Below are 23,176 nucleotides of genomic sequence, written 5' to 3'. Positions count from 1 at the left end.
TTGTAAGCTCCTTGAAAGCAAGGACAGATTTGAATATGCAGTGTATAAAGTGTTGCATAAATGGTTGGTGCTATATACAATATCTCGCAAAAGTGAGTACACCCCTCACATTTTTGTAAATATTTTATTATATCTTTTCACATGACAACACTGAAGAAATGGCACTTTGCTACAATGTAAAGTAGTGAGTGTACAGCTTGTATAACAGTGTAAATTTGCTGTTCTCTCAAAATAACTCAACACACATTAATGTCTAAACCGCTGGAAACAAAAGTAAGCACACCCCATAAGTGAAAATGTCCAAATTGGGCCCAAAGTGTCAATATTTTGTGTGGCCACCATTATTTTCCAGCACTACCTTAACCTTCTTGGGCATGGAGTTCACCAGAGCTTCACAGGTTGCTACTGGAGTCCTCTTCCACTCCTCCATGACGACGTCACAGAGCTGGTGGATGTTAGTGACCTTGCGCTCCTTCACCTTCCATTTGAGGCAGCCCCACAGATGCTCAATAGGGTTTAGGTCTTTACCCTCAGCTTCTTTAGCATGGTAGTGGTCATCTTTGAGGTGTGTTTGGGGTCGTTATCATGTTAGAATACTGCCCTACGGCCCAGTCTCCAAAGAAAGGGGATCATACTCTGCTTTAGTATGTCACAGTACATAGTTACATAATAGGTCCAACCTTTGTGTGTGATTATATGTCAGTATTACATTGTATATCCCTGTATGTTGCAGTTATTTAGGTGCTTATCTAATAGTTTTTTGAAACTATCGATGCCCCCCCTCACCCCCACTGAAACCACTGCCTGTGGAAGGGAATTTCAAATCCTTCACACTCTTACAGTAAATAACCCTCTACACAGTTTAAGTTTAAACCTCTGTTCTTCAAATTTTAATGAGTGGCCATATGTCTTATTGAACTCCCTTCCGCGAAAAAGCTCTATCCCTATTGTGGGGTCTCCAGTGCGGTATTTGTAAATTAAAATCATATCCCCTCTCAAGCGTCTCTTCTTCAGAGAAAATAAGTTCCTTGCTCGCAACCTTTCCTCATAACTAATATCTTTCAGATCCTTTATTAGCTTTGATGCCCTTTCTTATAGTTATACTCTCTCCATTTCCAGTACATCCTTCCTGAGGATTGGTACCCAGAACTGGACAGCATACTCCAGGTGAGGCCAGACCAAAGTCTTGTAGAGTGGGACAATTATCGCTTTATCCCCTTCTTAATGTATGCCAATATTCTATTTGCTTTGTTAGCAGCAGCTTGGCATTGCATGCCATTTCTGAGCCTATCATCTACCAGGACCCCCAGGTCCTTTTCCATCCTAGACACTCAACACAAAGCAATTATGCCCTGTACACACGATCGGGTCATCCGATGAAAACGGTCTGATGGATTTTTTCAGCAGGTATCCGATGAAGCTGACTTTCATCAGTCTTGCCTACACACCATCAGTTAAAAAAACTATTGTGTCAGAACGCGGTGACGTAAAACACAACAACCTGCTGAGAAAAATGAAGTTCATTGCTTCCGAACATGCATCAACTTGATTCTGAGCATGCGTGGATTTTTAAACGATGGACGTGCCCACAGACGATCGTTTTTTTCTATCGTTTTTTTTAACCATCGGATAATTTTAAAACAAGTTCCTAGTTTTTTCACCGATGGATAAAAAAACTATGGGGCCCACACACGATCGGTTTGTCTGATGAAAACGGTCCATCAGACAGTGTACGCGGCATTAATGTCTAAACCGCTGGCAACAAAAGTGAGTACAACCCTAAGTGAAAATGTCCAAATTGGCCCCAATTAGCCATTTTCCCTCCCCTGTAACTCCCAACTGATGTCATCTCTTTTCTCCAATCAGCAAATTCCAATTTAGATTCACAGCACACATAGCATCCAAATACAATGGTACATTAGGGGAACTATTTAAAATACATTAACCACTTCCCGCCCGGCCTATGGCCGATTTACGTCCGGGAAGTGGTTATGAAATCCTGACAGGACGTTCTAGAACGTCCTGCAGGATTTCATGCCGCGCGCGCCCGTGGGGGCGCGCATCGCGGCGATCGGTGATGCGGGGTGTCAGTCTGACACCCTGCATCTCCGATCTCGGTAAAGAGCCTCCGGCGGAGACTCTTTACCACGTGATCAGCCGTGTCCAACCACGGCTGATCACGATGTAAACAGGAAGAGCCGGCGATGGCTCTTCCTCACTCGCGTCTGACAGACGCGAGTAGAGGATAGCCGATCGGCGGCTCTCCTGACAGGGGGGGTTAGCGCTGATTGTTTATCAGCGCAGCCCCCCCTCGGATCGCCACACTGGACCACCAGGGATGCCCACCCTGGAGCACCAGGGTGGGCAAAAAAAAAAAAAATGACAGAAAAAAAAAAAAAAAAATGACAGAAAAAAAAAAAAAGCATAAAGAAAAAAAAAAAGATGCCAGTCAGTGCCCACAAATGGGCACTGACTGGCAACCTGGCAAAAATCAGTGCTGCCACCCCAGTGTCCATCAGCGCCACCCCAGTGTCCATCAGCGCCACCCCAGTGTCCATCAGTGCCACCCCAGTGTCCATCAGTGCCACCCCACAGTGCCCATCCATGCCCAGTGCCCACCTATCAGTGCCCATCTGTGCCACCCATAAGTATCCATCAGTGCCGCCCATGAGTGCCCATCTGTGCCGCCTATGAGTGCCCAGTGCCGCCCATGAGTGCCCATCAGTGCCGCCTATGTGTGCCCATCAGTGCCGCCTATGTGTGCCCATCAGTGCCGCCTATGTGTGCCCATCAGTGCCGCCTATGTGTGCCCATCAGTGCCGCCTATGTGTGCCCATCAGTGTCGCATACCAGCGCCGCCAATCAGTGCCACCTCATCTGTGCCCGTCAGTACTACCTCATCGATGTCCATCAGTGCCATCTCATCGGTGCCCATTAGTGCCACCATATCAGTGCCCGTAATTGAAAGAGAAAACTTATTTACAAAAAAATTAACAGAAAAAAATAAAAACGTATTTTTTTTTCCAAATTTTCAGCCTTTTTTTAGTTGTTGCGCAAAAAAAAAAAATCGCAGAGGTGATCGAATACCACCAAAAGAAAGCTCTATTTGTGGGGAAAAAAGGACGCCAATTTTGTTTGGGTACAGTGTAGCATGACCGCGCAATTGCCATTCAAAGTGCGACAGTGCTGAAAGCTGAAAATTGGCTTGGGCGGGAAGCTGCGTAAGTACCTGGTATGGAAGTGGTTAAATTATGTTTTAATGAACAAATAACTATATTATATAAAGGTCTATTCTACCTGCCTACACTGACAATTTGTCAGATCTTTTTGATGTAGGAGAAATACATGGCAGTATCTGTATGTACAAATAGGTAGGTTATTACAGCAGGAACCTTCTTGTGCTAGATCTCACTTTAGGTCTGCAAAGGAATTTTTTCCCAGTTATAAATTATTTTAGGATAGGGTTTTTTTGGACAAACACTTCTTTGTGTGAAAGTACTTGATCAAGACATGACAAAAGCTACCCTTACCTAACAAATACCCTTGAATTCATGGGGGGAGAGGGGGGGGGTTAATAAAACTAGGGAAAGCTATTTGTGTAGCATGTAAATCTTTTTCTGGGAAGCAAGTGTTTTTTCTCTACTAGATGTTATTATAATGCATAGTAAGGCACTTAAAAAAGTTTGTACGGTAAATAATTGGCAAAATTGTGTGCTTTAAACAAAGCATGGTTATTTCGTATTTCTTAAACTTGCTCTAGTTTTACATAAGCTCCCAAAGTGTCAGGACAATTACCAACTGCTCCATATGTTGATTTTTTTTCAGGTTGGGTGTAGACATTAATGGACACATCAATGTCAGCACAGTCATCATGAATGGACACATCAATGTCAGCGCTCAGCAGCATTCATTACATCTTTGGCTTTAGATAAACAAAGGTAAGCAAAGCAACTGCATGCGTGTTTTCAGCCATTCAGCTCAATACTTTCCAGTACACTGAAAACCTGGGATGGAGGAGATCTCTAAGGCCCCATACACACGAGAGGATCCATCCGCTGAAAAATCTCAGCGGATCGGTTTCAGCGGATAGATCCCCTGGTGTGTACGTTCCAGCGGATATTTATCCGCGGATATTTCCGATTATCAGCAGATAAAAATTTGTAGACATGCTAACAAATCTATCTGCTGGAATCGGCTCCAGCGGATCGATCCGGTGGTCTGTACAGACTCACCGGATCAATCCGTCCGAATCCATCCCCCGCATGCGTCGTAATGATTCGACGCATGCGTGGAAGTCCTTATATGACAGCGTTGCGCACGTCGGCGCGTCATCATCGCGGCGACGGCGCGACATGTCACCGCGATGGGAATTCAGCGCGGATTTTGATCCGATGGTGTGTACACTCAATCGGATAAAAATCCTCAGAGGATTTATCCGCGGATACGGTCCGGCGGACCGTATCCGCGGATCAATCCTATCGTGTGTACCAGACTCAGTGGTCTTTTTTTCGGTGCCAGTAGGTACACTTCTTTATATTATCTCAAATGACAGGACTGTGCAATTACAAAAATCTGTGGACATTGGATGACGCAAGAAAAGTGGACTGAGGGCACATAACTGAAATCTGTCCAATGGAAATGGGAACTTAGCTGGAGTCTTGAGTATTTTAGGTATCACAGAGAGTAAGGACTCGTACACACGACCGAGGAACTCGTCGTAAATGAAACATGGTTTTCCTCGATGAGTTCCTTGTTAGGCTTGTCGAGAATCTTGACAAGCTTTCTTTGTGTACACACGGTCAAGACAAAATCTTGTCGTTCTCAAACGCGGTGACGTACAACACGTACGACGACACTATAAAGGGGAAGTTTGATTCCACTGGCGCCACCCTTGGGGCTGCTTTTGCTAATCTCATGTTACTGCGTGTTAAGTAAAAGTTTGGTAAAAGACGATTCGCGATTTTCAGTCTGTTACAGGGTGTCGAATGTGGTATATCCATTACGAACGCTACTTTTACCGAAGGTGCTCTCCCGTCTCATACTTTATTCTGAGCACGCGCGGGTTTCTAAGCATACACACGAACGTGTTTCTCTTTGTAAACCAGCCGACGAGAAACACGACGAGGAAATTGAGACTCCAGACGAGGAAAAAGAGAACTTGTTCTCGTTTTTTCTCGTCGAGTTCCACAACAGTTTTCTCGACGAAAAACATACCCCCGACCGTTTTCCTCGGCAAAAAAGCTCTGCCACCAAGTTTCTTGATGGATTCTTTCGAGGAAAACGGTCGTGTGTAAGAGGCCTATGACTTTTTTGTATAAAGTTGCCCCTACCTTCCTTTCATGTCGGTGCATTGATTAAATCAATAACATTGACTTATTAAAAGACATCTGTTTGGCTCTCTCAATGGTAGCATTTTAGCCTGCAGGCTAAATTAAAAAAATCTATGCGTGTATAGTCAGATTAGGTGTCTGGTAAGGGAATCTTCTGACAACATTTTAGAATTAATTTCTTATAAATGGGCAAGAAAAGACTACCAACTGTCCCTGATTTCGAGGGACTCTAATTTTGAACAAAGTCCCTCTGTCCCGCTTTCCTCCTTATTTGTCCCTCATTTTGGTCTGATCTATATACTGTAGATGTATATAAAATACACGTTTTCTCTTTCAAAAAGTGTTTTCCAGTGCTAAACCTTTCATCCAATACCTAAATTGCTGCATTTGTAAATTTCATTGGTAAAAGATTTTTTTGAGGGTATAGTTCTCCTTTAAGGGGGCGTGTCAGAGGGGGTGTCCTATGCCTACATACTTTTGCTAATAGGTGTCCCTCGCTCCCACCTCAAAAAGTTGGGATGTATGTAAAGTCTAAACATTTTTTAGCGTAATGCATTCCTTGCATTAAGGTAAAAAACATTAAGGCATCAATATCCCCCCTCAACCCCCCCCCCCCTTTACATACTTGAGCACTAATTTGATCCAGGACTGTGCACATCTGCAGCTCTTCTCTCCCCACACTTCCTGGTTGCACTGACTTTCTTGAGGCTGCGAGAGTCACTGACTTCCACTGCTGTCAATCAAAGCCAGTGACGAGGGAGTGGGGTGCAGGCCAAGTCCCACTGTCTGTCTCTATAGCGGCTTTTCTATAGGGGCACTCGTGGAGGGGAGGAGTCGGAAGCACCAGCCAGGAACCAGAGAAGAAGAGGTTCAGGGCCGCTCTGTGCAATTCCATTGTACAGAGCAAGTAAGTATAAACCTGTTTGTAATTATTTTTTTTTATTAAATATAACAATCACTTTAGAAACATGGTAACATTTAGTCCTTGTAAATTTAGAGACTGTTACGAAACGCAGCACAATACATTAGAACCATTCTGAAGGCTAAAAGGGGATTGCATGATGTTGTAAAGAGCTATGTCCTTATGCATGTAGGGCTTCGAATATATGAAAAATTGCAGTGTAACACTTGCACTGGCTGTGGTGTCCATACAGCCACGGAAAGCTAACCTTTTTATGTGTTATAGGCTGCCTGCCAGGTCGCGATATTAGATTTTGCTTTATGTTTGACCATGCTTCAAGTCTTCCATGTTTGAAAAATGTCCATTCGATGTCAAAGCACAGTTGTAAGTATGGCACACTCCCCATGTTTCTAACACCTAACTAAATACATTGCTAACACTCAGTTTAGAAAAGTTGTCCTTTCAATATTCCTGACAATTCCCTGAGTGACAGCAAATGTACTCATATACTTACCTTCAACCCTGAAGCCAGAAAGCTTTTGTTAAAAAAAGTCAAAATCTTACTGCCCATGTGCTCTGCTTGTCTTATTCATTCCTATGGCTGGAGAATAACTCTCCTGGATGTCTGGGGGCCACCATGAGTACAGAGCAGATTAGGTTAAGTATTTATGTTGGTAGTTACCACATAGGCCTCATACACACGACCGAACATGTTTTGCCGCGGACATGTTTGGTCGTCTGTACGGCCGACCGGACCGGATTCCCGGCCGAACGGACAGGTTTCCAGCGGACAAATGTTTCTTAGCATGCTAAGAAACATGTCCGCTGGAAGCCTGTCCGTCGAACATGTTCGGTCGTCTGTATGACTCACCGGACATGTCCGCTCGGCCGAAAGCCCTTCGCATGCGTCGAAGTGATTTGACGCATGCGTGGAAGCATTGACCTTCCAGGGTCGCGCACGTCGCCGCGTCATCGTCGCGGCCACAGCGCGGCCACGTCACCGCGTATCCTGTCCGCGGGGAATTTGGTCTGATGGTGTGTACAGCCATCAGACCAAATGATCCCAGCGGACATGTCCGATGAAAACGGTCCGCGGACCAAACTACTTAGCTAAAGAATCTTTACACTTAAATTAAACACACAGAATTACAAAATCCAGGAGGCACTTTGCTAGTATATCTAAAAACGATAGAAAGAGACTACAGCTGCCCTTTAAAGATTACTTATATCTTTGTGAAGTATGCAGCTAACCACAAAGACTAAAACTTTACAAATCTACTTACCACACAACCACTAGAGTCCAGCTTACGATCAGAAACACAGCGGAAGTTCTTGCTGCATCCCCCATTTCCTTTGGAACAATCCCGAACAGGACCGAAGGAGTCTAGCAGAATCTCAAGGTTATCAAATGAAGAAGAGGTCATAAGCTCCTCTCTGTTGGCCAAGCAAACAATAGGAAAGGAAACAGGGGGGGAAGGATGATAGATAGGAAGAGACAAGAAGGAAATATATCAAATTAAGCCAAGCTAGAAAAAGAGAGCACTAGTCAGTGAAAGGGGCATGAAAGAGGTCAGGGTGATGGGAAAATAGATTAAGAAAATGGGTAGGATTGAGACATAGGCAAAAAGTGAGAGATGCGTTGATAAAAACATACAAATCATCTGGCAGAAATGTGCTGCCTTGGTAAGATAGTAACTGTTTATGAGCAAGCAGCACAAAGAATGCATTCAGCATTCAGCCATTATTTACTAGAACAATGTGTCCCTGATACAAGAAGGCCCATTAATCAGAGCACAGGGAGAAGCACAACACACTGACACTATGTCTCCCCTGTGGATCCCCACGCACTCACCTGACCTCAACAGCATCCTCCATGACAGTCATGTCTGTTTTACACTTGGCTGATGGATTAATGGCCAGTTCGGCAGGAGGGATGACAAAGCTCTTACTGAGAGGAAGCCACATACCCTCTCCCAGTGTGTACGTAAATCTGTGTTAAAAGAGACAAGGTGTCACCACTCCTTTTTTCCATATACATTCATGGAAAATAAATGAATCAGGACTAAAAGCAAACATCATTACTACAGCTTTTCTTCAAACCATGCACACCACAAGAGAAGAAGGACCATCAATTTCTACAGGCCTTGGGGAAAAGAGTGGAAGGGGGAGCTGGAATTCAGCCTTGTCAATATATTATGTCTATACCTCAGATAAAAATTGAAACGTGTGACTGTCAACCAAAGAAAAAATGTTTGAATGGAAATTGCACCAGTGACATTACCAAGCATTAAAAATGTTCTGTAGTTGGCCAAAAAATAACAAATTTTCAAGTCTTATCCCTTTACTTGAAAGTTTATCTCTTAAGATTTGCGTCATGACACTGTCTTTTGTTTACAGTACTGATGAAATGTATCATAAAAGCATCTTACTTCTGCATGAACATTCAGGCCCGGATTCTCGTACGAGTTACGCCGGCGTATATCCAGATACGCCGTCGTAACTCTGAGTCCGAGCCGTCGTATCTTGGCGCCTGATTCAAAGAATCAGATAGGCCAAAAATTCACTAAGATATGACCAGCGTAAGTCTCTTACGCCGCCGTATCTTAACTGCATATTTACGATGGCCGCTAGGGGCATGTACGCTGATTTACGCCTAGAAATATGTAAATCAGCTAGATACGCCAATTCACGAAGGTATGCCCGGCCGACGCAGTACAGATACGCCGTTTACGTTAGGCTTTTTTCCGGCGTAAAGTTACCCCTGCTATATGAGGCATAGATGAGGCGTACCAATGTTAAGTATGGACGTCGGAACAGCGTAAAATTTTTCACGTTTTACGTCGTTTGCGTAAGTCGTTCGCGAATAGGGCTGTGCGTTCACGTCGAAAGCATTGGCTTCTTGCGGGTTAATTTGGAGCATGCGCACTGGGATACTTTCACAGACGGCACATGCGCCGTTTGTAAAAAGCGTCATTTACGTGGGGTCACATAAAATTTACATAACACACGCCCACATCTTCCACATTTGAATTAGGCGGGCTTACGCCGGCCTATTTACGCTACGCCGCTGCAACATTGGTTTGAGAATACGGCACTTGCCTGTCAAAGTTGCGGAGGCGTAACGTAAATAGGATACGTTACGCCCGCACAAAGATGCACGCTTCTACGTGAATCCGGGCCTCAGTTGTCATTTGTTGAGAGTTTTCTTTTTTTTTAAACCTGCCAGTGCTGTAATGGCATTGAATTGTATCAAGAACTGCAACATATCTTTGCATACCTGCTCCAAATCTCACAATGTTTTTCTGACCAAATTTCAAATCTTACTGCTAGTATCGAGGGCTGGTGCACTGCATCAGATGCACCCTTTAGTTAATAAGGCTACAGGAACAGGAAAAGTTTGACCACACTCACAGATTTGAAGTAAAACTGAAAATGCTATTAAAGAGAAAAATCATCAGCCAACATCATGGACATCAAGACATCAATGCAAACCTGGCAGAGATTAACGCGTTTCACGAAATGAAATTTGCAAAGCCATAGACCAGGGGTAGGCAACCTTGGCCCTCCAGCTGTGGTGAAACTACAAGTCCAATGAGACATTGCAAGACCCTGACAATCACAGGTATGACTCCTAGAGGCAGAGGCATCATGGGATTTGTAGTTTTAAAACAGCTGGAGTGCTGAGGTTGCCTACCCCTGTCATAGACTAAGCAAATTTAATTTCATGAAACATGTTAATCTCTGCCAGGTCTGCATTGATGTCACGATGTTCATGATGTTGTGATGATTAGTATCTTCAATAAAATTGAAATACCAATGGGTAGGGAAAAAAATCCTTGTTTAAACTCTATTGTTCTTTCCTAAAATACTGACACTTAGGCCCCGTACACACGGTCGGACAAAACCGATGAGAATGGTCCGACGGACCATTTTCATCGGTTCACCGCTGAAGTGGCCTGTACACACCATCGTTCCAAAAACCGATCGGGTCAGAACGCGGTGACGTCAAACACACGACGTGCTGAATAAAACGAAGTTCAATGCTTCCAAGCATGTGTCGACTTGATTCTGAGCATGCGCGGGTTTTGAACCGATGCTTTTCTGTACTAACCATCGGTTTGGACCGATCGGGCAGCGGTCCATCGGTTCAGTTTTGAAGCATGTTTTAAAATTTTGGACCGAAGGAAAACAGACAGATGGGCTATACACACTGTCGGTTTGGATCGATGAAACTGAACCTCGGTCCATTCTCATCGGTTTTGTCCGACCGTGTGTACGCGGCCTAAGGGTTCTCTGTACATGCTCCTTTGTGTAATTTTATAATGACATGGCTTATGTACTGGAGAACTGATGGACTGTGTCTGTATGTCTGCCCTCCCATGTTGATGGGTACCTTTACTCATAGAGGTAGATTATAATTTCTAACCCTGAGCTTATTAAACTCCATAACAAATCTGAAGGGTTTTTGAAGACTCAACCGTTATCTAAAATCAGTCAGTGATGTGATGAACTAGGGGAGATGCTGCCATAGATACACTATTCCTGGCAGCCAGTCGTTCTTAGTACAGCTAAGTTTAGAGAAAGACTGTGACTGCAAAAAAGTTATCAGCTTTCCTTTGGAAATTAATGAGCTGAAGGCAGTGAATCACCAAACACCCCCCTCTTTGTCTATGGTAAAAGTCAAAAATCACAATCTGATCTGTGTTTAGAAAAAAGTCACACAAGCACCAGGCTCTAAGTTAAAGTGGTATCATTTATGGGCTAACCCAGTGGATCAAAGATGCAAGCTTTCAAAATCCTTAAGACTTTTTAGAGATATTGTCTTGCCTGGTGAAAAGCATGAGAGCCAGCCAATAATTGGCATTTACTTTAAAGCAAAGCCTTCTGCTGTCATTGATGGTTAAAAATGCAAAACATTCTGTAGTAACTAACCATTCTTCAAAAAAACAATGGAACAGACTAGTTAAAGTTACTGAGGAAATTGTCAAACCTGGAGGCCATAAGCAAAATTATAGACTCCTGTCATCCATCACTAGCAGTGTGTGTATAGAAGGAGCTGGGCACAGCGAAGGTCAATGTCTGAGCCTATATTACAGCCTGAACTAAATGTCAGTTGTCGCCACACATTGCCCCTGTTCACTGAGCTTGATATCTACTGTGAATTGTAAACTAGTAATGCAATGAGCACAGTGCTGATAAGCTAAAGTTATACCTGAATATTTTGTCGGCCGGTTGTTCCCCGAGGACCAGGTCAAATCCTCTCTGAAACATGGTGTAAGGCCAAGGGCTGCATCAAAAGACAACGATAAGTACAGATATCTGATTATACCGTTTTGTGAACAGAGGGAATTGCACTGTATGAGACATTCACATGTGTGTTTAAACCTTTATTTTTTGTGAAGGAAGCAATGGTGTACAATGGCTGCAATTATTATTATTATACAGGCTTTTTTATAGTGTTAACAGTTTGCTTAACGCATTACAAAGAAAAGGAAGACAGTATAGTTAAAATACAATTCAATCCAAGAGGGTTCAGAAGGCTCTGCTTGTGAGAGCTTACAATCTAAGCTTACTGCTACTTATGTTGGCTTGCCACAGGGGTAATCTAGAGATGTTTAGTCACTTACTAGGACCTCAACGGCTGAAGCATCTCATTCTATGGCACACTCAATATAATGTAAAAACTGTATCGAGCATCATGTCCATGTGTATCATCATGTTTTGTATGATGTGACTAATACATTTGGAATATTTTTTTATGTAACTGTTTTCTATGTTTATATTCCTGGGGGCAGATCCTCAGAGCGAGTACGCCGGTGTATCTACTAATACGCCGGCGAACTTTCAAATTACCCGCATCGTATCTTTGGTTTGAATCCTCAAACCAAGATACGACGGCATCTGGGTTAGATCCGACAGGTGTACGTCCTCGTACGCCTTCGGATCTAAAATGCAATACTTTGGCGTCCGCTGGGTGGCGTTCACGTCGTTTTCTGCGTCGGGTATGCAAATTAGCTATTTCCGACGATCCATGAACATACGCGCGGCCGTCGCATTCTCTTACGTCGCCTCTAGTCTGCTTTTTCCGACGTATAGTTAAAGCTGCTGTTCTGCGGCATATAGTTAGACTTGCCATGTTAAATATGGCTGTCGCTCCCGCGCAAAAATTTGAATTTTTTTTTTGCGTAAGTTGTCTGTGAATCGGGATGGACGTAATTCACGTCTAAGTTAAAAAAAATGACGTCGTTGCGACGTCATTTAGCGCAATGCACGGCGGGAAATTTAGAAACGGAGCATGCGCAGTTCATTCGGCGCGGGGACGCGCTTCATTTAAATGAAACACGCCCCCTAATCGCCGTTTTGAATTCCGCCGCCAGAGATACACTACGCCGCCGTAACTTACGGCGCAAATTCTTTGGGGATTCGAAGCGGCCAAAAGTAAGTTACAGCATCTCTGATACGCTGCGCCCATCTATTTCTATGTGAATCTGCCCCCTGGTTTTTAGCTTTTTGCAGACAGGGTTAGTTATGGCAAATACGCTAAATGGAAATGAAGGCAAAAACCATAAGAAAGGTTTCTCACTTGGATAGAATAAAATGCCAGCCACAACGGTAGTATTAATATTAATGCTCCTCTGCAGAGCCCTGAAAGCCCCTATATCTGGGTGCTCTGCCCCTATACCATTTGATTGGTAAGGGAAATTACATTAATGGATCACTCAGGACGCAGACAATTTGGAAAGTGCTAGGGCCATTGCTAACTTCCAAACTGAAGGTATTTATGTATTAGAATATCCTAGGTTTAAGGGCTTCTTAAACACCCTAGAAAAACAGTTACTATGATCAAGCACCTAGAATTGCTTGCTATTGGTTTCAAGTAACTGATTACAAAACTACCTTTTACTACCGGTTATATGTACATATTTGATGTAGGGCCACTTGTTTTACAGGACCCTATGCCTTAAAATTATTTTCAAAGCCTGCATAAATCTGTGTCACATGTAATAGGATTAAAGTAGAGCTTCCATAGTCACTTACCCCTGATTTGTTCCCCACTCATTCCGTATGCAGAGGTGTTTGTGCACTGGATCCCTCATGTATCCTTCATGACAGAGACACTCTCCTGAAATAAGAAAAGTAACCTGACTATCCTTTGTACAAAGTTCAATTGTACATAGTACAGTTAATGTACACTTGCTCTATTTTGTTACTTGACGGGTTAGTCCTTCTAAACTGCTAGGGGTGGTGCCAGCAATGGAGTAAATGCACAATGGGCTATTAGGCACAGTAACAGCTTTGGACCACCAATCCCTTCAATAAACAATGACAAGGATGAGGCTAAACACAGGGAAGCCACCCTATCTGCTTTGCCTGTACTGACAGGGCCCACCCCATTAGACATACCGTAAATTGCCTGGAAGTTCACCCTCCTTTGTGTCATGACATGCCTCTGTTTAATAGAAAACTGGATGACAAAGAGTTATCTTAAACTCAACAGCTCCAAAACAGAACTTCTCCTGTTTCACGCCAGTCGTAAGAATCAATTTGCAACAACTTGGACACCCCCGTCCATTCTGGGCCAAATCATCACCCCTAGCGCCAAAGTCAAAAGTCTCGGGGTCATCTTTGACTCCTACATGACAATGGACGCACAAATAGGGTCAGTAGTCAGCGGATCCCATCATCTGCTGCGCCTACTACGCAGATTTACCCCATTTATTCCTAAAGAGAACATAGCAGTCGTGGTGGGAACAATTGTGAACTCCAGACTTGACTATGCAAACGCCCTCTATCTGGGACTCCCAAAGTACCAAATCACGCGCCTGCAGGTCGTTCAAAATACGGCCGCCAGACTGGTGACTGGGAAAAAACCCTGGGAATCAATCTCACCTTCGCTGAGATCCCTTCATTGGCTGCCAGTAAAAGACAGAATTGCTTTTAAAACACTCTGTCTGACACATAAGTGCATCCATGGGAAGGCCCCCCAATATCTATCCGAAAAAATAAAACCCCATAACTCCAATCGCATTCTGCGATCCACCAACCAAAATCTCCTCCAGATACCCAAAACCAGATAAAAATCCAAAGGAGAAAGAAGATTTGCGCTCCAAGGTCCCAGACTATGGAACGCTCTGCCAACCAGCATTCGGTTGGAGGAGAACCACTTAGCCTTCAGAAGAAAGATCAAAACTCATCTCTTTTGATATCAAAGGAGAAAGGAACAACGAGCACCCAGAGGCGATTTAGTTTGCATGTGCTGCGCTATATAAGTTTTTCATTCATTCATTCATGAAGGTTCATTGGTTAGACCGATTGTGCTCTTGGATTACTGCAGGAACATGAACATTGAGTCCCTGGGCCTTCAATAGCCCCTAGGCTCCTGCTTAGATTGTCCTGTGGATCATCCTGCTTTGGCAGGTACATAGCAGCAGAACAAAATTGTGTCATTGTATAGCAGAAATCAAGGACTAAGGAAGAGGGAAACAGGAAATTCTGTCTCATTTAGTAAATCTCACCCTGGAAGATATTTAGCTGACTAAATATGTGCCTACAGATTAGTTGGATCTGTGAAGAATCATGCAATTCATTAATTCTGATTGTTTGGATTGAATGAAGGAATTGTATGAGTCTCTATAAATCAGGTTTGACAAATTGGAATGTACATATTCAGGCAAAACAGAAATGGCCAAATTGAATGCTTGCTAAAATGGACCCTGACACAATTTAAAAAGTAAAATGAGAATATTTATCTGTCTTGCTGCCATTTCCTTCAATCTTTGCTCTTTCCAAAAGCTACCTCCTCTGTCATAGGCTGTGGTTTTTCCTTTTGGTCCCAATGTCACTACTGTGTCCTGTAGTGTCTTAAGGGCTAGTGGATGAAATCACATTATATGGCGAGGGGCCAAGCATCCAACACATGTGAAAGTGTGTTAGATGTAAAGGGGCAGATCCAAAGAGCAAGTACGCCGGCGTATCTCCTGATACGCCGGCGTACTTTCAAATTTCCCACGTCGTATCTTTAGTTTGAATCCTCAAACCAAGATACGACGGCATCTGGGTAAGATCCGACAGGAGTACGGCTTCGTACGCCTTCGGATCTTAGATGCAATACTTTGGCGCCCGCTGGGTGGAGTTCGCGTAGTTTTCCGCGTCGGGTATGCAAATTAGCGATTTACGACGATCCACGAACGTACGCGCGGCCGTCGCATTTTCTAACGTCGTCTGTAGTCGGCTTTTTCCGGTGTATAGTTAAAGCTGGTATTTTGCGGCGTATAGATAGACTTGCCATGTTAAGTATGGCCGTCGTTCACGCGTCGAAATTTGAATTTTTTCTTTTTTTTGCGTAAGTCATCTGTGAATAGGGATGGACGTAACTCACGTCTAAGTTAAAAAAATGACGTCATAGCGACGTCTTTTAGCGCAATGCACGGCGGGAAATTTCGGGACGACGCATTCGCAGTTCATTCGGAACACACACTATTAGATTTTCTGCAGATTTATAGCTTCAGATTTACCAAAACCATATATTATTTTCAATTTGTATGCAATCAGGCAGGCCCTTGCACTACATGGTTTTGGTAAATCTGAAGACAAATTTTTTTTCCTCAGTTTAGGCCGATACATATTCTTCTACCTATTTTTGGTAAAAAAAATCGCAATAAGCGTTTATCGACTGGTTTGCGCAAAATGTATAGCGTTTGCAAAATAGGGGATAGTTTTATTGCATTTTTATTATTTTTTTATTTTTTTACTACTAATGGCGGCGATCAGCGATTTTCATCGGACAATTTTGACACATTTTTGGGACCATTGTAATTTTCATAGCAAAAAATGCTATAAAAATGCATTGTTTACTGTGAAAATTACAATTTCAGTTTGGGAGTTAACCACTAGGGGGCGCTAAAGGGGTTAAGTGTGACCTCATATGTGTTTCTAACTGTAGGGGGTGGGGCTGGACGTGTGATGTCATTGATCGCCTTTCCCTATATCAGGGAACAGACGATCAATGACAGCGACACAGTGAAGAACGGGGAAGCTGTGTTTACACACAGCTCTCCCCGTTCTTCAGCTCCGGGGACCGATCACGGGACTCCAGAGGAAATTGGGTCCACGGGTCCCGTGGCCGCGGTCACGGAGCTTCGGACCGGGTCGCGGGCACGTGACCCACGGCTGGGCACTTAAAGAGGACGTACAGGTACGTGCTTGTGCCCAGCCGTGCCATTCTGCCGATGTATATCTGCAGTAGGCGGTCCTTAAGTGGTTGAAGTTCAAATCTAGTTTTTTTTATCAATTCTCTCTGTGGTCCTACTGGGAGAGTTTTCCTCATTTCCTAAACCTATAAGCAATTGTCACAGGACAGGAAGGCAATGACAGCAAAATAAAACAAGATTAAAGTTCTACCCCCACTTTACTTTGCTTTTGTCCTTTTCTGTGTCTCCTATGGAAAGAGTTCCTATCACATCCTGTCCTTACAGGAAAAAAATCTCCCCAATAAGTATGAAGACGGCAATACAAATCTGACGGATGATCTAACATTTCCCCTCTATAGCCAAAGAAAACAATTATCTTTGGTTGGAGTTGGGCTTTAATAAATAGTACAGGAGACTGGTGTCCATGATCTTGCATCATGCTACCATTAATAATTTCCTTGTAGGATGCTAAAGTGTCACTTTACACCTTGCAATAATATCTTTGATGCAAATGAAGTGGCAATGTATTTAAGAAATCAAAGAAAAACTGCAAATTGTAGCAATTTTTGACAGATCACAAGCAGCTTGCTACATTCATGTTAATTAAAAAAGATTTCATATTCATTGCCATGGGGCACAACCCAAACACATTTTATACAGTACATTGTAAAGGAGCAGTATAATGTACAATAAGAGTAAAAAGAATTTGAATTACTTTACCTGTATCAGGGTCACATAAGTGCTCACAGGGGTCCAGTATTCTCTTTGCACAGAGATCCAGTGCCCAAGGGCCACTGGAGTTCATCTGTGAGAAGAGCACCACCTGGGCAGGGTTCAACCAATCACTGGCATCCAACTGGCTTCCCTCAAGTAGGATAAAGCGGCTGCCTAATTAGGAAAGAAATCAAGGTGGTTCAATATATTAATTAAACTTTTTTCAATTTAGACTAGTAAGAACATTAAAAAAAAAAATCACAGGGTCACACTTTGAAACAAATGTTTTTTAAAGAAATGATCTTATACTTTCTTTTAGCTTCATTGTACATTAATCATACATCTGGAACATGGGCAAAACACAGATCTACAAAAGACTACAGGTTTTAGAAAAATTGAAAATTGGCTTTTTATTCAACTGTAATGGGATAGTGACATAGATAGTACTAGACACATTTCACCAACCAATCATAAGACTGATCAAAGGTTGGATCAGGTTAATAGTCATATTGAATTATTTCACTCTGCTGCTTTTGCTTCTCAAAAGTCAAGCCAGCCAATGTGGTGTCTGCATATGATCCCCCTTCCCAATACCACAAAAACAAACATGCAATCGTTTGCAGTTGAGCATACATGTCTATGCATTGATCTATACAAATGAAGAAAAACTAATCTTAAGTGGTTTGACCAGGTCTACAAATACAACTGCATTGTAATGCACAGTCTATGAGCATCCTAAGTGCTACCCATAGACAGATTAAAGAGTTGCCTCCACATTTGTTGTCAACAAAGGTCCAGGTCCATCGCTTCTACTGATCCCAACAAGATCTGAACACCTTCAACACTAAGGCCTCGTACACACGTCCGAGGAACTCGACGGGCAAAACTCATAGTTTTGCTCGTCGAGTTCCTTGTGAAGCCGCCGAGGATCTCGGCGAGCCAACTTTCCTCATTGAACAACGAGGAAATAGAGAACATGTTCTCTATTTGGCTCGACGAGATCCTCGTCGGCTTCCTCGGCCGAAAGTGTACACACCACCGGGTTTCTTGACAGAATTCAGCTCCGATCGAGTTTTTGGCTGAATTCTGCCGAGAAACTCAGTCGTGTGTACCGGGCCTCAGGATGGGTTCACATATGAGCCACATGCAGCTCACAGCAGGGGTACGGTGCGTCCTGGTTCACTGTTTCAGCTCTGATTTCAGCGTGAATTTTAGGCTGAATTCAGACCTGCAATAGACCAAAAGATGCACGGCGCTTTTGTGCAAAACGCACCGGACTTGCTGCGGAGATATGTGAACCGGCTCCATATCCTGCTATTGTGAATTGGATGCCGGGAACCGGCATCCAATTTGCAATGGTGTGAGCCCAGCCTTAAAGGGGTTGTAAAGGTACAATTTTTTTTCCTTAAATAGCTTCCTTTACCTTAGTGCAGTCCTCCTTCACTTACCTCATCCTTTGATTTTGCTTTTAAATGTCCTTATTTCTTCTGAGAAATCCTCACTTCCTGTTCTTCTGTCTGTAACTCCACACAGTAATGCAATGCTTTCTTCCTGATGTGGAGTGCTGTGCTTGCCCCCTCCCTTGGACTACAGGAGAGTCAGGACACCCACTAACACACAGCTCCTTTCTCTATCTGCAACGTAGAGAGTGTCCTGACTCTCCTGTAGCCCAAGGGAGGTGGCGAGCACGACACTACACACCAGGGAGAAAGCCTCGCATTACTGTGTGTAGTTACAGACAGAAGAACAGGAAGTGAGGATTTCTCAGAAGAAAGAAGGACATTTAAAAGCAAAATGGAAGGATGAGGTAAGTAAAGGAGGACTGCACTAAGGTTAAGGAAGCTATTTAGGAAAAAAAATTGTACCTTTACAACCCCTTTAATCTGCCCATCCGGTGACAGAAATGTTTTATTTACTGCATTATGGGCCAATAAAGTTAGAGTTGGTTGGATCCAGTCCACTTAACCCAAAATAATGCTGTGAATGGCCAAATCAAAGTTAACTGAGGATTATTCAATCCATACACAGCTGTTTTATTTTGAAAGCAATGCAACAAAATGGACAACCGAGTTTTTATAAATGTATGCAACCCAGTAACTTTAATGTTTTGCTAATATTGCATGCTTTTTCTCTTTCAAAAGCATCCTAGTGTCATCAAATTTATAGTTCTGAGGATACTTACTGTTACTGTTTCTTTACTTACCATCGGCAATCAGATGTTCTGGCACATGAAGGGTTATCCTAACTATCAAGGGGCAGCTGATATGTGATGAGCAAACCAGACCGATAACACAACTGGTTATACTAAGGAGTGTTAGCGTCATTTTGTTCACAGGACTCCGGGGCGAACCAACTGTAAGCACAGAACACAATAATGGCAAAACCTAGAGTTACATACAACTGAAAATAAAAGTATGTTCAGTCCACTAAAGTATTTCTAATTTTAGCTTTGCATAAGTGACAGTTTTGGCTTCATGGAAATTTGAACTTTTTAAAGCAACGAGTTTACTTTAGAGAAAGGAGGAAATGGGGCGCACACTTATCATCCACTCATATCCCCCATTACCCTTTAAAGTTAACATTTACAGAGAAAAGCCTGGTAATTCTGCTTTTGGAAAGTGTGTGCAAAAGACGCTATTAGTCCTTAATGGGGTGGATTCAGCAAGCAATTACGCCTGCGTATCCATAGATACGCAGTGTAATTGCTAAGTAGCGCCGGCGTATCGACTTTCTGTATTCTGAAAGCTCGATACGCCGACTGTAGCCTAAGATATGACTGGCATAAGGCTCTTAAGCCGTCGTATCTTAGGCTGCATTCTTACGCTGGCCGCTAGGTGGCATTCCCGTAGTGGTCAGCGTAGAGTATGCAAATTGCATACTCACGCCGATTCACAAACGTACGCGCACCCGGCGTTCGATTTTTACGTTGTTTGCGTTCGTCGCTTTCTGCGTAAGGCTGCTCCTGCTATTAGGAGGCGCAGCCAATGGTAAGTATACACGTCGTTCCCGCATTGCGATTTTCAAAATTTACGTCGTTTGCGTAAGTGAATCGTGAATGGCGCTGGACGCCATTTACGTTCACGTCGAAGCAAATGACGTCCTTGCGACGTCATTTACCGCAATGCACGTCAGGAAATTTTCCAGAGGGAGCATGCGCAGTACGTTCGGCGCGGGAACACGCCTAATTTAAATGATCCACGCCCCCTACGGGATCATTTAAATTACGCGCGCTTACGCCGGCCACTTTTACGAAACGCCCCCGCAAATTACGGAGCAAATGCTTCATGAATGAAGCATAGCTCAAGTAATTTACGGAGGCGTAGCGTAAAAACGGTACACTGCGCCTCCGTAGTAGTGCGCGCCCCTACCTGAATCTACCCCAATGTCTCATGATTATAGAAGGTCAGTCCAGTATATGGAGCGCTGTGTCTCTGGTAAGGCTGCTTACAGGCAAACAGAGTAAACTCAAATTAGAGACCCAGGTGGAGACCCAGGTTAGGATCTACAAAGAGCAAGTCTAATAGGAGAACCAAACCAATGGTCATTCAATCCACATAACCCAAACCTAGTGCTGTCATTTCAAATTCTAATCCCTGATAAAGGAGCCATGCCAGAGCCCCCAAAATGCATTGGTTGTGTATGATCACTTTAGTATGAATCAATCAAAGCTCATGTGGACTTTCTGACCATGGGTATGGTACTCTGTTTGGACTTGCTACTTGCAGACCTCTGAGTTTAGATACACATGTACATCAGTCTCTTGCCTACCTACTAAACGGGCCTTGGTTACTCAGTACCCTATCTAGACCTAATTATTTTTATAAATAGCTATAAACTTGGGTCAGAACGTATATAGCATAGGTGTGCGCAGCCTATTGCATTAGGGTGTGCACCCCAAAGCTCTAACACATATGCGCTTGAAATATTTACCGGTCTCTTCCCCGCTCTCCATCCTGAAACAATAGGAGGAAAAGGGGAGCAAGGGAGCACATGGGGGACTCGGGCAACAGAAGGAAGAGGAACGGGGAAAGGAGGGGTGGCATATATTAGTATTGATCCCCTATATTTCCCTCCTGTGGCAGCTGAATGTTGACAATAGGAAGAGGAGGAGAAGCCTACTTTCAGCTGCTGCAGGAGGAAAAGACACATCGGTGTCACTATATTCCACCCGCACAACCTCTCCTGTCCAGGTTCTGAGGGTCGGCAAGTTAGGATTGCGGTTTACCTGTCACCTGCCCACCATTGACAGGTTGCCAACCCCAAGATTAGGTTGTGCCCAGGCACACCTGGCACACCCCTTGCGCACGCCTATGGTATATAGTAATTCCGAGGGTGTTTTAGCTAGCAGGGAAACACACTGATGATAAACCTGTTAGATTGCCCAGATTAGGCTAGTGATCTTAATATGTGGAAACGGCTACCGAGAAGAGATCATGATTGTCATCGGATGTCATCCATTGCAAGGATGAAACAACTGCAAGACTATTGTGATATAAGCCCTCAGGATCAGACATGAAGAAATCTACTTTAAAGTGGAATATTATTAAGAGACATTTTCTGAAAAGTTTCCACATACTCTGGTTTATTATTGCTTATCTGCCAAACTAAATAATGTCTTGTCACGTATGTCTTGACCTTGTGCTTGGTCTGCAAGGCAAGCTCTTGAGGCTAGTGGTAATGCTAATGCAGATAGTACAAGCTGTGTACCCATACTGTTAAAAAGTGCTTGGTGCGAAATATATATAATGAGTTTGGATTTTTGTTTTCTGAGACTGAGATTTCCCCTTCCATGTTCATAAATACCAACCACAACCATCATTTGAGACAAATAGCAATCAGCCATCTCTACTGTTTTATCAATCGAGAAGTCAGTGCCAAGTATGTTTTCCTAATCTACCCACTTTATCCCCTACAGCAATACTCATACATACATAATATATTTAAATAAATAATTAAATATTAAATAATAATTTAATATTAAATTATATATTTAATGTAATTGTAATAAACAATAACAAAGACCGGTCATGGATGCTCTGTTTTTCTGTAGTTTTTTGCAGGCAGCCTGAGGTGGGTAGACCTGCTGGGTCCTTCCCTTAGCTATGATTTCTGCCTAGTGCTAATGTCATTACTACTTGTAAAAGATAAGATCATAGGGCCAGATTCTTGTACAATTGCAGCCGTGTAACGTAACCCGTTTACGTTACACCGCCGCAAGTTTTCAGTGTAAGTGCCTGATCCACAAAGCACTTACCTGTAAACTTGCGGCGGTGTATCGTAAACACGTCCGGACGTACTGCGCATGCTCAGTTTAGAAATTACCGCCGTGCTTTGCGCGATGTGGCGTAATTTTTTAGAATGGCGACATGCGTAGCGTCCATTCGTATTCCCAGACGTCTTACGCCAAAACAAAAAAAAATTGAAATTCGACCCGGGAACGGCGGCCATACTTTAACATGGCTCGACTAAAGATAAGGCATGTTAAAGCAGGTGTAAATTTGCGACGGGAAAAATTACTAGCGACGACGTAACGAACGCGAAAACCGTTGTGGAGCGTCGTAAATGCTCATTAGCATACCCGACGCAGGAAAACAACGCGAACTCCACCCAGCGGCGGCCGAAGTATTGCATCCTAAGATCCGACAGTGTAAGTCAATTACACCTGTCGGATCTTAGGGCTATCTATGCGGAAATGATTCTATGAATCAGCCACATAGATAGGACAAGAGATACGACGGTGTATCAGGAGATACGCCGTCGTATCTGTTCTGTGAATCTGGCCCATAGTTTGAAAAGGCATATGGTGCACACAAAATGCCTTTATATTCAAAGTGGACATTAAGGAATAGATTTATATTTTAATGTTTCTCTTTATTGGAATTATCAATGGATGAATATATTTAGATTAAAGTTCTTGTCCTTGGAATTCAGCTTAAAGGGGTTGTAAAGGTTCCTTTAAGCTAGTACATTGTTGGTTCACTTCCTTTTTCCTTCGATTTGCCTTCTAAAAGTTTTTTTTTCACAAATGGGCACTGACTGGC

At 43.3% G+C, this 23,176-nt stretch overlaps 1 protein-coding gene across 1 annotated transcript in view; it reads right to left on the bottom strand.

Annotated features, from left to right (window-relative positions):
- Window positions 1-23,176, bottom strand: part of ASTN1 (astrotactin 1) — a 796,876-nt gene that overhangs the window by 167,911 nt on the left and 605,789 nt on the right. The window contains exons 6-11 of the mRNA XM_040360365.1: window positions 19,339-19,488; window positions 17,142-17,309; window positions 13,270-13,354; window positions 11,444-11,518; window positions 8,084-8,221; window positions 7,515-7,665 (exon numbers count right to left, since the gene is read on the bottom strand). Of these exons, the coding sequence (XP_040216299.1) occupies window positions 7,515-7,665; window positions 8,084-8,221; window positions 11,444-11,518; window positions 13,270-13,354; window positions 17,142-17,309; window positions 19,339-19,488 (767 nt within the window). The remainder of the gene's footprint in view (window positions 1-7,514; window positions 7,666-8,083; window positions 8,222-11,443; window positions 11,519-13,269; window positions 13,355-17,141; window positions 17,310-19,338; window positions 19,489-23,176) is intronic.

The sequence above is a fragment of the Rana temporaria genome, chromosome 7 (assembly GCF_905171775.1).
Source record: "Rana temporaria chromosome 7, aRanTem1.1, whole genome shotgun sequence".
Classification (NCBI taxonomy): domain Eukaryota; kingdom Metazoa; phylum Chordata; class Amphibia; order Anura; family Ranidae; genus Rana; species Rana temporaria.
The sequence above is the reverse complement of the archived record's forward strand: the minus strand, read 5'-3'. Positions and strand labels throughout refer to the sequence as shown.